General features: G+C 44.9%; 3 protein-coding genes across 8 annotated transcripts in view; 2 read left to right on the top strand and 1 right to left on the bottom strand.

Moving 5' to 3' along the window:
- Positions 1-5,214: 5,214 nt before the first annotated feature.
- Positions 5,215-6,195, top strand: LOC125372087. The gene has a single exon (XM_048381044.1). It carries the CDS (start codon positions 5,215-5,217, stop codon positions 6,193-6,195), a length of 981 nt encoding a protein of 326 aa, XP_048237001.1.
- Positions 6,196-6,596: 401 nt separating this feature from the next.
- Positions 6,597-8,338, top strand: LOC125372078. Its single transcript, XM_048381033.1, has 2 exons — positions 6,597-7,449; positions 8,307-8,338. Exons 1-2 carry the CDS (start codon positions 6,597-6,599, stop codon positions 8,336-8,338), a joined length of 885 nt encoding a protein of 294 aa, XP_048236990.1.
- LOC124139699 (neural cell adhesion molecule L1-like protein) overlaps positions 7,885-12,910 on the bottom strand; it is a 28,244-nt gene continuing 23,218 nt past the window's right edge. For 5 of the 6 annotated variants that reach the window (XM_046506973.2, XM_046506974.2, XM_046506972.2 and 2 more), the window contains exons 12-14: positions 11,784-11,921; positions 10,971-11,055; positions 7,885-10,556 (exon numbers count right to left, since the gene is read on the bottom strand). In XM_046506973.2, coding sequence (XP_046362929.2) covers positions 10,385-10,556; positions 10,971-11,055; positions 11,784-11,921 — 395 coding nt within the window. In that variant the 3' untranslated portion in view covers positions 7,885-10,384. The remainder of the gene's footprint in view (positions 10,557-10,970; positions 11,056-11,783; positions 11,922-12,910) is intronic. The other variant, XM_046506975.2, reaches the window with a different exon arrangement.

The following is a 12,910-nucleotide window of genomic DNA, read 5'->3' as shown; positions in this document are numbered from 1 at the left end:
CATTGCTTATGATACTGATCCCTGAATTGTCCGGTCCAGACGCAATCGTTTACAGGCGATATGGAAGGAGCATTGCTGGGTGAGGGTTTAGGCATTAGACAAACACTTGTTTTTAATGAAAATTGTGTGATTGATGCGTACTACCTGTAGAGCAGGACAGGCTTGCTCTTTTCGCGGGTTCGACAGGTTCGAATCCTAGTATGTCGGATTGTTAATTTCCAAGGAAATGTGAAACCCCATATTGGTTCGACCGGGATTCAGTTTTGTCACCAGGGTGACGATCCTGAAATTCAAGTCCTTGCTAGGCTGGCAGTTTCTTCCTATGAAAGGCTGCCAAGGTACCTGAATGTTTTTACTACCGACATGCTTACCCTTTCCGCAAACACCTAGTGTTATCACTGATGTCCAGTGATCCAATAACATAATTTAATCGCTATTTTACTTTTTACACACAATGGAATCTGTTTCGGCAGGTAAACGAGACCAATTTAATTACTTTCTGGAGTTGGAAATGTTGAATTAGGATGGACGTATGTGATACTATTTCTACAGGTTTCCTTCTTTTTATATTCCCTTGCATATGAAACGGAATTTCTGCTCGGATTGGCAAAGTCAAAACAAGGTAATTTGGCCAAGATGTTTAACGTAAGCGTCAGTTATATTGATAATAGCATATCGTTTAATAAGCATCAAATAGCCAATTTTCGTCCACTGATTTACCCACCTGAACTAGAAATAAAGGAGACAAGCGAGACCACCTTGCCTGTTTCATATTTAGATATGTGCAGAAAGATTCAGCGTGACAAAGAAACTCTCCACAAAACTATGACACAAGAGATGACTTCAACTTTCGAGCAATATTCCAGCAGCTCCAGACATTGGTTTCCTTATTTCATTGATTTTGAGGTACAATCGATCATGTTCTTCCCACAAAGATTTCAAAGAGCATCATGTGACTCTTGCCCAGAAGTTTTATATTTAGTTCACAACATTCAATGCCGCAGTAAAGCTTTCCCGGCGTTTTGTAGTGGACGCATCTGTGACAAAAAGAATGTCCGATACAACTCCCTATTTTGACTTGTCCCGTGTGTTTGTAACAAGTGCCATCGATGTGGCGGGATAAAACCTTTTCGCGAACACCTGGCATCATTTCTACTTGATAGTGATTCATAAACACTTGCCCATTACACAGGCCAAATCGAAAATCGACTCTGCCTTCAGCAAATATTTCTTGTGGCTATGGAAAGGGTTTTGTTGCTTTTGTTGTTAATTCATAGATCTTTGTGTTTTTGTTTTATTGTTATATTCCAGTTACAACATTCACATGATCTGTAATTATTCTTTCATAACTTTCTCCGATAAAAAATAATTGTTCCTAGAATGCGTATATCTAGTATTTTTCATTATTAGTAATTACGAGCGACTGGACCGAAAATTTCACAATCGATAAATTTAATGTTACTTTCCGGAAACGAAGAGAAAACTGCAAAATTTAACTTGAAGGGTGTGTTTTCTTCTTGGAAAAGTCTACAGAACACATCTAAAAGAAATCGATGTTACTCATTTCTGTTTATATTCACATTTTCACAGCCGAAAACAGAAATCCGCGTTCAACTTGTCACATGTAGCTTGTTTGACAAGAAACGTAATGAATCTTTCACACCACACCTATATGCCTTTGACCTGTCTTCAAGTATAAATCGCATATTCTTCTCTCAGGCTTTCCAAACGCTTTATCTCAGTCAATATAATAAATATAAAGCTATAACTCAGGGTTTGTTAGGAGGGGGCATGGTCTATGGAGGGTCTTCAGTGGTTAAAGGAGTAGTGTGAGGTTATATTGGTCCATCGTAGTCATGCAATGTCAGAGTGTGAGGCTATGTTGGTCCACCGTGGCCATGCAGTGTCGGACTGTGAGGTTATGTTGGTCCACCGTGGCCATGCAGTGTCAGAGTGTGAGGCTATGTTGGTCCGAGGTGGCCATGCAGTGTCGGACTGTGAGGTTATGTTGGTCCACCGTGGCCATACAGTGTCAGAGTGTGAGGTTATGTTGGTCCACCGTGGCCATGCAGTGTCGGACTGTGAGGTTATGTTGGTCCACCGTAGCCATACAGTGTCAGAGAGTGAGATTATGTTGGTCCACCGTGGCCATGCAGTGTCAGACTGTGAGGCTATGTTGGTCCACCGTGGCCATACAGTGTCAGAGAGTGAGGTTATGTTGGTCCACCGTGGTCATGCAGTGTCAGAGTGTGAGGTAATGTTGGTCCACCATGGCCATACAGTGTTAGAGTGTGAAGTTATGTTGGTCCACCGTGGCCATGCAGTGTCAGACTGTGAGGTTATGTTGGTCCACCGTGGCCATGCAGTGTCGGAGAGTGAGGTTATGTTGGTCCACCGTGGCCATATAGTGTCAGAGTGTAAGGTTATGTTGGTCCACCGTGGCCATGCAGTGCCAGAGTGTGAGGTTATGTTGGTCCACCGTGGCCATAAAGTGTCAGAGTGTGAGGTTATGTTGGTCCACCGTGGTCATGCAGTGTCAGAGTGTGAGGTTATGTTTATCCACCGTAGCCATACAGTGTCAGAGTGTGAGGCTATGTTGGTCCACCGTTGCCATACAGTGTCAGAGTGTGAGGTTATGTTGGTCCACCGTGGCCATACAGTGTCAGAGTGTGAGGTTATGTTGGTCCACCGTAGCCATACAGTGTCAGAGTGTGAGGCTATGTTGGTCCGCCGTTGCCATACAGTGTCAGAGTGTGAGGTTATGTTGGTCCACCATGGCCATACAGTGTCAGAGTGTGAGGTTATGTTGGTCCACCATGGCCATACAGTGTCAGAGTGTGAGGCTATGTTGGTCCGAGGTGGCCATGCAGTGTCGGACTGTGAGGGTATGTTGGTCCACCGTGGCCATACAGTGTCAGAGTGTGAGGTTATGTTGGTCCACCGTGGTCATGCAGTGTCGGACTGTGAGGTTATGTTGGTCCACCGTGGCCATGCAGTGTCAGAGTGTGAGGCTATGTTGGTCCGAGGTGGCCATGCAGTGTCGGACTGTGAGGTTATGTTGGTCCACCGTGGCCATACAGTGTCAGAGTGTGAGGTTATGTTGGTCCACCGTGGCCATGCAGTGTCGGACTGTGAGGTTATGTTGGTCCACCGTAGCCATACAGTGTCAGAGAGTGAGATTATGTTGGTCCACCGTGGCCATGCAGTGTCAGACTGTGAGGCTATGTTGGTCCACCGTGGCCATACAGTGTCAGAGAGTGAGGTTATGTTGGTCCACCGTGGTCATGCAGTGTCAGAGTGTGAGGTAATGTTGGTCCACCATGGCCATACAGTGTTAGAGTGTGAAGTTATGTTGGTCCACCGTGGCCATGCAGTGTCAGACTGTGAGGTTATGTTGGTCCACCGTGGCCATGCAGTGTCGGAGAGTGAGGTTATGTTGGTCCACCGTGGCCATATAGTGTCAGAGTGTAAGGTTATGTTGGTCCACCGTGGCCATGCAGTGCCAGAGTGTGAGGTTATGTTGGTCCACCGTGGCCATACAGTGTCAGAGTGTGAGGTTATGTTGGTCCACCGTGGTCATGCAGTGTCAGAGTGTGAGGTTATGTTGGTCCACCGTAGCCATACAGTGTCAGAGTGTGAGGCTATGTTGGTCCACCGTCACCATACAATGTCAGAGTGTGAGGTTATGTTGGTCCACCGTGGCCATACAGTGTCAGAGTGTGAGGTTATGTTGGTCCACCGTAGCCATACAGTGTCAGAGTGTGAGGCTATGTTGGTCCGCCGTTGCCATACAGTGTCAGAGTGTGAGGTTATGTTGGTCCACCATGGCCATACAGTGTCAGAGTGTGAGGTTATGTTTGTCCATCTTAGCCATACAGTGTCAGAGTGTGAGGCTATGTTGGTCCACCGTTGCCATACAGTGTCAGAGTGTGAGGGTATGTTGGTCCACCGTAGCCATGCAGTGTCGGAGCGTGAGGTAATGTTGGTCCACCGTGGTCATGCAGTGTCAGAGTGTGAGGCTATGTTGGTCCACCGTAGCCATGCTGTGTCAGAGTGTGAGGCTATGTTGGTCCACCGTGGCCATACAGTGTCAGACTGTGAGGTTATGTTGGTCCACCGTGGCCATGCAGTGTCAGACTGTGAGGCTATGTTGGTCCACCGTAGCCATGCAGTGTCAGAGTGTGAGGTTATGTTGGTCCACCGTGGCCATGCAGTGTCAGAGTGTGAGGCTATGTTGGTCCACCGTGGCCATACAGTGTCAGAAAGTGAGGTTATGTTGGTCCACCGTGGCCATGCAGTGTCCGACTGTGAGGTTATGTTGGTCCACCGTGGCCATACAGTGTCAGAGAGTGAGGCTATGTTGGTCCACCGTAGCCATGCAGTGTCAGAGTGAGGTTATGTTGGTCCACCGTGGTCATGCAGTGTCGGAGTGTGATGTTATGTTGGTCCACCGTAGCCATGCAGTGTCAGAGTGTGAGGTTATGTTGGTCCACCGTGGCCATACAGTGTCAGAGAGTGAGGTTATGTTGGTCCACCGTGGTCATGCAGTGTCGGAGTGTGATGTTATGTTGGTCCACCGTAGCCATGCAGTGTCAGACTGTGAGGTTATGTTGGTCCACCGTGGCCATGCAGTGTCCGACTGTGAGGTTATGTTGGTCCCCCGTGGCCATACAGTGTCAGAGAGTGAGGCTATGTTGGTCCACCGTAGCCATGCAGTGTCAGAGTGTAAGGTTATGTTGGTCCACCGTAGCCATGCAGTGTCAGACTGTGAGGTTATGTTGGTCCACCGTGGCCATACAGTGTCAGAGTGTAAGGTTATGTTGGTCCACCGTGGCCATGCAATGTCAGACTGTGAGGTTATGTTGGTCCACCGTGGCCATACAGTGTCAGAGAGTGAGGTTATGTTGGTCCACCGTGGCCATGCAATGTCAGACTGTGAGGTTATGTTGGTCCACCGTGGCCATACAGTGTCAGAGAGCGAGGTTATGTTGGTCCACCGTGGCCATGCAGTGTCAGACTGTGAGGCTATGTTGGTCCACCGTGGCCATATAGTGTCAGAGTGTAAGGTTATGTTGGTCCACCGTGGCCATGCAGTGTCAGACTGTGAGGCTATGTTGTTCCACCGTGGCCATACAGTGTTAGAGTGTGAGGTTATGTTGGTCCACCGTGGCCATACAGTGTCAGAGAGTGAGGTTATGTTGGTCCACCGTGGCCATGCAGTATCGGACTGTGAGGCTATGTTGGTCCACCGTGGCCATACAGTGTCAGAGAGTGAGGCTATGTTGGTCCACCGTGGCCATGCAGTGTCAGACTGTGAGGCTATGTTGGTCCACCGTGGCCATGCAGTGTCAGAGTGAGGTTATGTTGGTCCACCGTGGCCATACAGTGTCGGAGTGTGATGTTATGTTGGTCCACCGTAGCCATGCAGTGTCAGAGCGTGAGGTAATGTTGGTCCACCGTGGTCATGCAGTGTCAGACTGTGAGGCTATGTTGGTCCACCGTAGCCATGCAGTGTCAGAGTGTGAGGTTATGTTGGTCCACGGTAGCCATACAGTGTCATACTGTGAGGTTATGTTGGTCCACCGTGGCCATGCAGTGTCAGAGTGTGAGGCTATGTTTGTCCACCATGGCCATACAGTGTTGGAGTGTGAAGTTATGTTGGTCCACCGTGGCCATGCAGTGTCAGAGTGTGAGGTTATGTTGGTCCACCGTGGCCATGCAGTGTCAGACTGTGAGGCTATGTTGGTCTACCGTGGCCATGCAGTGTCAGACTGTGAGGCTATGTTAGTCCACCGTAGCCATGCAGTGTCAGAGTGTGAGGCTATGTTGGTCCACCGTGGCCATACAGTGTCAGACTGTGAGGCTATGTTGGTCCACCGTGGCCATGCAGTGTCAGACTGTGAGGCTATGTTGGTCCACCGTAGCCATGCAGTGTCAGAGTGTGAGGTTATGTTGGTCCACCGTGGCCATGCAGTGTCAGAGTGTGAGGCTATGTTGGTCCACCGTAGCCATACAGTGTCAGAGTGTGAGGTTATGTTGGTCCACCGTGGCCATACAGTGTCAGAGAGTGAGGTTATGTTGGTCCACCGTGGCCATGCAGTGTCCGACTGTGAGGTTATGTTGGTCCACCGTGGCCATACAGTGTCAGAGAGTGAGGCTATGTTGGTCCACCGTAGCCATGCAGTGTCAGAGTGAGGTTATGTTGGTCCACCGTGGTCATGCAGTGTCGGAGTGTGATGTTATGTTGGTCCACCGTAGCCATGCAGTGTCAGAGTGTGAGGTTATGTTGGTCCACCGTGGCCATACAGTGTCAGAGAGTGAGGTTATGTTGGTCCACCGTGGTCATACAGTGTCAGAGTGTAAGGTTATGTTGGTCCACCGTGGCCATGCAATGTCAGACTGTGAGGTTATGTTGGTCCACCGTGGCCATACAGTGTCAGAGTGTAAGGTTATGTTGGTCCACCGTGGCCATGCAGTGTCAGACTGTGAGGCTATGTTGTTCCACCGTGGCCATACAGTGTTAGAGTGTGAGGTTATGTTGGTCCACCGTGGCCATACAGTGTCAGAGAGTGAGGTTATGTTGGTCCACCGTGGCCATGCAGTGTCGGACTGTGAGGCTATGTTGGTCCACCGTGGCCATACAGTGTCAGAGAGTGAGGCTATGTTGGTCCAACGTGGCCATGCAGTGTCAGACTGTGAGGCTATGTGGGTCCACCGTGGCCATGCAGTGTCAGAGTGAGGTTATGTTGGTCCACCGTGGCCATGCAGTGTCGGAGTGTGATGTTATGTTGGTCCACCGTAGCCATGCAGTGTCAGAGTGTGAGGTTATGTTGGTCCACCGTAGCCATGCAGTGTCAGACTGTGAGGCTATGTTGGTCCACCGTGGCCATGCAGTGTCAGACTGTGAGGCTATGTTGGTCCACCGTAGCCATAGAGTGTCAGAGAGTGAGGTTATGTTTGTCCACCGTGGCCATGCAGTGTCGGAGCGTGATGTTATGTTGGTCCACCGTAGCCATGCAGTGTCAGAGTGTGAGGTTATGTTGGTCCACCGTGGCCATACAGTGTCAGAGAGTGAGGTTATGTTGGTCCACCGTGGTCATGCAGTGTCGGAGTGTGATGTTATGTTGGTCCACCTTAGCCATGCAGTGTCAGACTGTGAGGTTATGTTGGTCCACCGTGGCCATACAGTGTCAGAGTGTGAGGTTATGTTGGTCCACCGTGGCCATGCAGTGTCGGACTGTGAGGTTATGTTGGTCCACCGTGGCCATGCAGTGTCAGAGTGTGAGGCTATGTTGGTCCGAGGTGGCCATGCAGTGTCGGACTGTGAGGTTATGTTGGTCCACCGTGGTCATGCAATGTCAGAGTGTAAGGTTATGTTGGTCCACCGTGGCCATACAGTGTCAGAGAGTGAGGTTATGTTTGTCCTCCGTGGCCATGCAGTGTCAGAGTGTAAGGTTATCAGTAGTCAGTATACTGTGTCTGAGTGGGGTATTCATGTTAAACTATAAATTGGCATCAGTCCGGACTAGTCCGGACTAGTTCAAGCAGCCACACACACACGTGCATGCACGTCGCTATATAACTGCAATAGTCTTGGACGCGACGTTAAACCCCATTTCACCTCACCTCACAATTCGTCCATGTTAACCCTTATTGAGATAGACATGTTTGTGTCATTTCAGTGCTTTGTTTTGTTTATAAACTTCATGTGTTTTTCCGACCTTGCTGCTATCGGATGCAACAAACACCAAAGGAATAGTCACTGCCCATACAATGTGAGCAAATAATATAAGCTAACCCACTTTACGTTTCACATTTAGTCCTACAACACATCCGTGTACAATCACAATATCATACTTTTTGTCCATATGGAATAAACTCAAGCTCTGTAAAATTGTTTTATTCGGGAAAAGGTATAGAAGTGTCATAATTAAAAAAACTATAGACGTGAGCTGTACATATAATCAGATACCTTTAGCATGAAAATACACTTATATAGTTAGTAATACTGCACAATGAACTAAAATGAAACAAAAAACAAACAAGTTCATATCGTCACCATTTGGTTAACACCTTTCGCACGTGTACTGTAATAAATAACACTATATATACACGGAGGGCATATCGTTAACAAGATGGCAGTGTAAACACAACAATGTAATTATGAGTATAAGAGGTAAACAGCAGGAGCTGTAAGATGTACACCTGGAGATAGCATTGAAACATAGTGAAACATGCTGTAAATCAGCAGAAACGGTACATAAAGTATATATTGAGCTGATAATAATGGACAAACTATACTGCAGGGGAGTGGACACATGTGATGGTCCTGCTCTAAGCATAACATCTACTGACAAGTGTGCAACCAAACAGCATTCTGTGACTATCTATAAGCAAATTACATAGAATTACCTAGTGTTAACTAAGACAAAGGGGTGACAGCCTAAACTAATACACTAAGCTACTTGTTTTGTTTGTTTGTTGCTTAACGCCACACTCGTCTATATTACAGCTGTATGGCGGCGGTCTGTAAATAATCGAGTCTGAACCAGACAATCCAATGACTGACATCATAAACATCGGTCTTTGTAATTGGGATACGATGACATAGATCAACCAAGTCAGCGAACCTCACCACCCGTTCCGATTAGCCGCCTCTTACGACAAATGTGGGTTGCTGAAGACCAATTCTAAACCGGATCTTTTAATCTTAAAATACAATTACCTTCTTTGGAATACAATGAACACGACAGACAATATTCAAAGCATCCCCAGGACAGAATCATAGGCATTGGATCAACAGGCACATTATGGAAAAATTGTTTATACAAAAAAGTAAAATACTCTAAATGTTTTATTTCAACAAGTATATTAGAAATGTATTTGGTATAATAATGTTCTTTGGAATATGGTAAGAGAATATTAGCACCGGAATATTCGGACGTACGACAATATCTTTTTCATATTGCTGAAAACTGATCACCACATTTGGATTATTCAGATGAGAATTCTTTCCTGAATACCACTTAGTGGGTCCCACATGTCCATTAAATGTGGACAAGCCGGCTGTCTGCGTTTCTGTTCCAAGACTTGTATACTACTTGGAGCTAGTTGATCTGATGGCCTGATGAAATAAAATATATACACTTGTGTTTGAAATTTAGTGAATGCAAACAAGATGTGAGTTGCGACTTTCTACATGCATATACTTTAATGCATTACATGTATATACTGTATTTGTGCATTTCATCTTTGTTTAAGACAAAGGCATTTAAAGTTCAACAGGTTTGACAAATGATACTACAGCATATGCATGTCGGCAACATAAAACTACCGTATATAAGTTTACAACAAAAAATACCTGGGACAAGTGCTGAAAGAAAATGGAACATAGAACATTTATAGGAAAATCATATTGTTCAGATCGTCAGGTTTGTTTAGAAAAACGTTTTGTGCAAGGACATACATGTATTGGTAATTATCGAATTGTGTTTGTTGTGATTGTGTAGAAGCAAATAAAACTAGTGTATTGTGCATCTGTAACTTGCAATGTAATATTTTTTCAAATTATCAATATAACTATATTACAATATATCAGTACCCCTAAAAGTGTTTATTTCTGCCAACTAGACTAAATGTAAAAACGTTGTTTTGTATTAAGTGGTATACTCTTTGGCTGGTGTCTCTCAAGTTCTGTTTCGTGTTCAATCGTGTTTAACCATATCCTGTTCAACTCGAGGCCGGTAAACAAGTGTTATTTTATACATTATTCATGTTTATCTCGATCACAGGATTCATTGTGGAATACCTCAACATATGCAGGATGCAAGATGTCGGAATACAAAATAGTGATATGGGCATGGACTTCCTACATCTCAGAGAAATGTATATACTGTTGGAATGGTAATGGCGATGAAAACAAACGTCAATTATCAAATGCATCACTTAGTGGACTAATTGTGTAAAGGAACATGAAAACGAAACGTCGACTCCCATCTACGTAGAAAGAATCGCAAAGAGACGATTTAATGGCTTCAACTTTTTGTTGAAAGTAATGAATATGCTCAAAGTATACTTTGTTTGATGTGAATGTGTTTTGTTTGCAAAAGAATAAATAAGTGAGTTCTTACATCCAGTGTGTAATCCTGACTAAAATCATAGCCAAACATGCAAAATATGAAGATGATTTGGTGTCCATACAGAAGTTGTTTTGGTAGCCAAATATGTTGACTTGGTACCCGAATATGTAAATATAAAGTTGATTTAGAAATAAGGTTGATTCGTTAAAGACGTTTCGTCAGTGGTTCCCAAAGCGGCCGAATCGGCCTGTTTAGTTGAGCAGCCAAGTACGTTGATATGTTTTTAAAGTATCAACACAACGTCTTCAAAGATCTTGACTTGCTCTAGTTGCATACTGTCCTACAAAAGACGCGTCATCGCTGAAGTACGCGGCGTTGAATTTACCTCCAGCATAACCGTCTAGCGAGTCCATGTCGTCATCACTGAGGTCATAGTTTGGGTTGAGACGTTTCTTCAGAGATTCGTCTCCTTCAGGCCTGCAAGCAGAACATCTTTCTACACGGGGAACGGGCAGGGATGAAGGTTAATTGATTACATCTAACGCATAGGCATCCTAATGATCTTTTCCTGTGAGTTGGAAACGTCAACGCTAGGAAATAAGCCGTCTCGATTATCCGCTGAAATGGATTCCATTGGGTGTAACACGCAACATATGTCGGTGAAAACTATATGAATGGACCACCGAAAATGCATACTCTCTCCATCCGTACAATGCCCTCCCTCCCTCTCTCCATATTCGTACAATGCCCTCTCTCCACCCTCTGTCTCTCTTTCCCTTTTCGTACAATGCTTTCTCTCTCCCTGTTCGTGCAATGCTCTCTCTTTCAGAGGATATAATCGCTCTCTATTTAATTCGCACAATGTATACTCTTTAGACACTATATACTCACTCTATGCTTGTGACATTCTGGAATTTATGATCCTCAATATCCTTGTCCGGGTGTAAGTAGATAGTGTCCTTCTCGATGGCGTACACTGAAAATCAGACACACAATGAATATCAAATGCTACGGCAGCCAAATGAGCTTGTTTATGAGCTGCAGTTATAAGCCCGCATACAAAAGGGGACATTTTTACACAACATACATTTGAATTGTAAAACCTAGCCGAGTCAAAGATCTATCATCAGTAATACGAAGCATAAAGATACCTTCATCGGGTGCAAAATAATACTAACAAATGTAACAAGTGTACAATGTTCTCACATAAATGTTTACCTTCCAAAATGTATTAATATTATTTAATGGGACTATGCTGTATCAATATAAATAGGACTGACTTGTTTCGACTTGTTTTTTCTGTCAAGAATTATTACATTCTTTCAAGACAATCGTGTCGTTATTAATGCATGTGTTGCTCAGAAAAGATCTTTATTCTCAACAAATATCTTGTATCAAGTATTTCGAAGTAAACGTGTGGATCTTAGACGTATACTAGTCTTCGTGAATGAAAATTGCAGGGAGACAAGAAATCGTTTTTCCACAGCATTTAATGAAAAATGTTAACGAGAAATGTGACGGCGTTTAGATATATAGGAGCCATATCGTGGAGTAGGATATCAGGACTTGGTTTATCACAGAGTATTAATGTTGGAAATCGTACCTGACCTGTTCGTCGTGGCGAGCGAAAGCTCTACTAACAAACCAACCAGAGAAAATGGGTGGGACAACACCATTTGAAATGTTAAATAATGAAAGGTCTACCTCTGTACGCTCCCCGATCCTTCTTCTTGCGATAGCAGCAGCAGCAGATGATGATCAGTATGATGAGGAGGATGAGGAGGATAAGCAGGATGATCAGCCAAATCGGCACCCCTGCACCACTAATCAGAATCGGTCCAACTGAAAATCATCACAAAGTATGAACACACAATGCCATTTAGAAAGTGGTCAAATGTAACAAATGTTATATTTGGGGTAACACTTTCTGAGTGAAGTACAGATTCTCGTACTTTTTTTGGTAGAGTCCCGTCCGGGATTCGAACCCATCACAAAGTAGACGGTATAGTGAGTGAAAAACTGTTGTTTTATACCACGTTCATATAGTGAGTGAGATATTGTTGCTTTACACAACGTTCATATAGTGCGTGAGAAACTGTTGTTTTACACTACGCTCACATAGTGAGTGAAAAATGTTGTTTTACATCACAACGATATAGTGTCCCCGTAATTCCCACGATGACGAAAACCACGTTCATTTACAATACATTTGTGCATAGTATATTCCTTTGTCTCTGTCTCTGTCTCTGTCTCTGTCTTTGTCTCTGTCTCTGTCTCTGTCTCTGTCTGTTTCTGTCTCTGTCTCTGTCTCTGTCTGTCTCTGTCTGTCTCTGTCTGTCTCTGTCTTTGTCTCTGTCTCTGTCTCTGTCTGTCTCTGTCTTTGTCTTTGTCTCTGTCTGTCTCTGTCTCTGTTTCTGTCTGTCTCTGTCTGTCTCTGTCTGTCTCTGTCTCTGTATCTGTCTTTGTCTCTGTCTTTGTCTCTGTCTTTGTCTCTGTCTGTCTCTGTCTCTGTCTGTCTCTGTCTCTGTCAATGTCTTTGTCTGTCTCTGTGTCTGTCTGTCTCTGTCTCTGTCTCTGTCTCTGTCTTTGTCTTTGTCTCTGTCTGTCTCTGTCTGTCTGTCTCTGTCTGTCTCTGTCTCTGTCTGTCTGTCTCTGTCTCTGTCTCTGTCAATGTCTGTCTCTGTCTCTGTCTCTGTCTGTCTCTGTCTCTGTCTGTCTCTGTCTCTGTCTGTCTGTCTCTGTCTCTGTCTCTGTCAATGTCTTTGTCTGTCTCTGTGTCTGTCTGTCTCTGTCTGTCTCTGTCTATCTCTGTCTCTGTCTGTCTCTGTCTC

Source organism: Haliotis rufescens, unplaced genomic scaffold, assembly GCF_023055435.1.
Source record: "Haliotis rufescens isolate VD_foot unplaced genomic scaffold, xgHalRufe1.0.p SCAF_1, whole genome shotgun sequence".
In the NCBI taxonomy this organism is placed as follows: domain Eukaryota; kingdom Metazoa; phylum Mollusca; class Gastropoda; order Lepetellida; family Haliotidae; genus Haliotis; species Haliotis rufescens.
The sequence above is the reverse complement of the archived record's forward strand: the minus strand, read 5'-3'. Positions and strand labels throughout refer to the sequence as shown.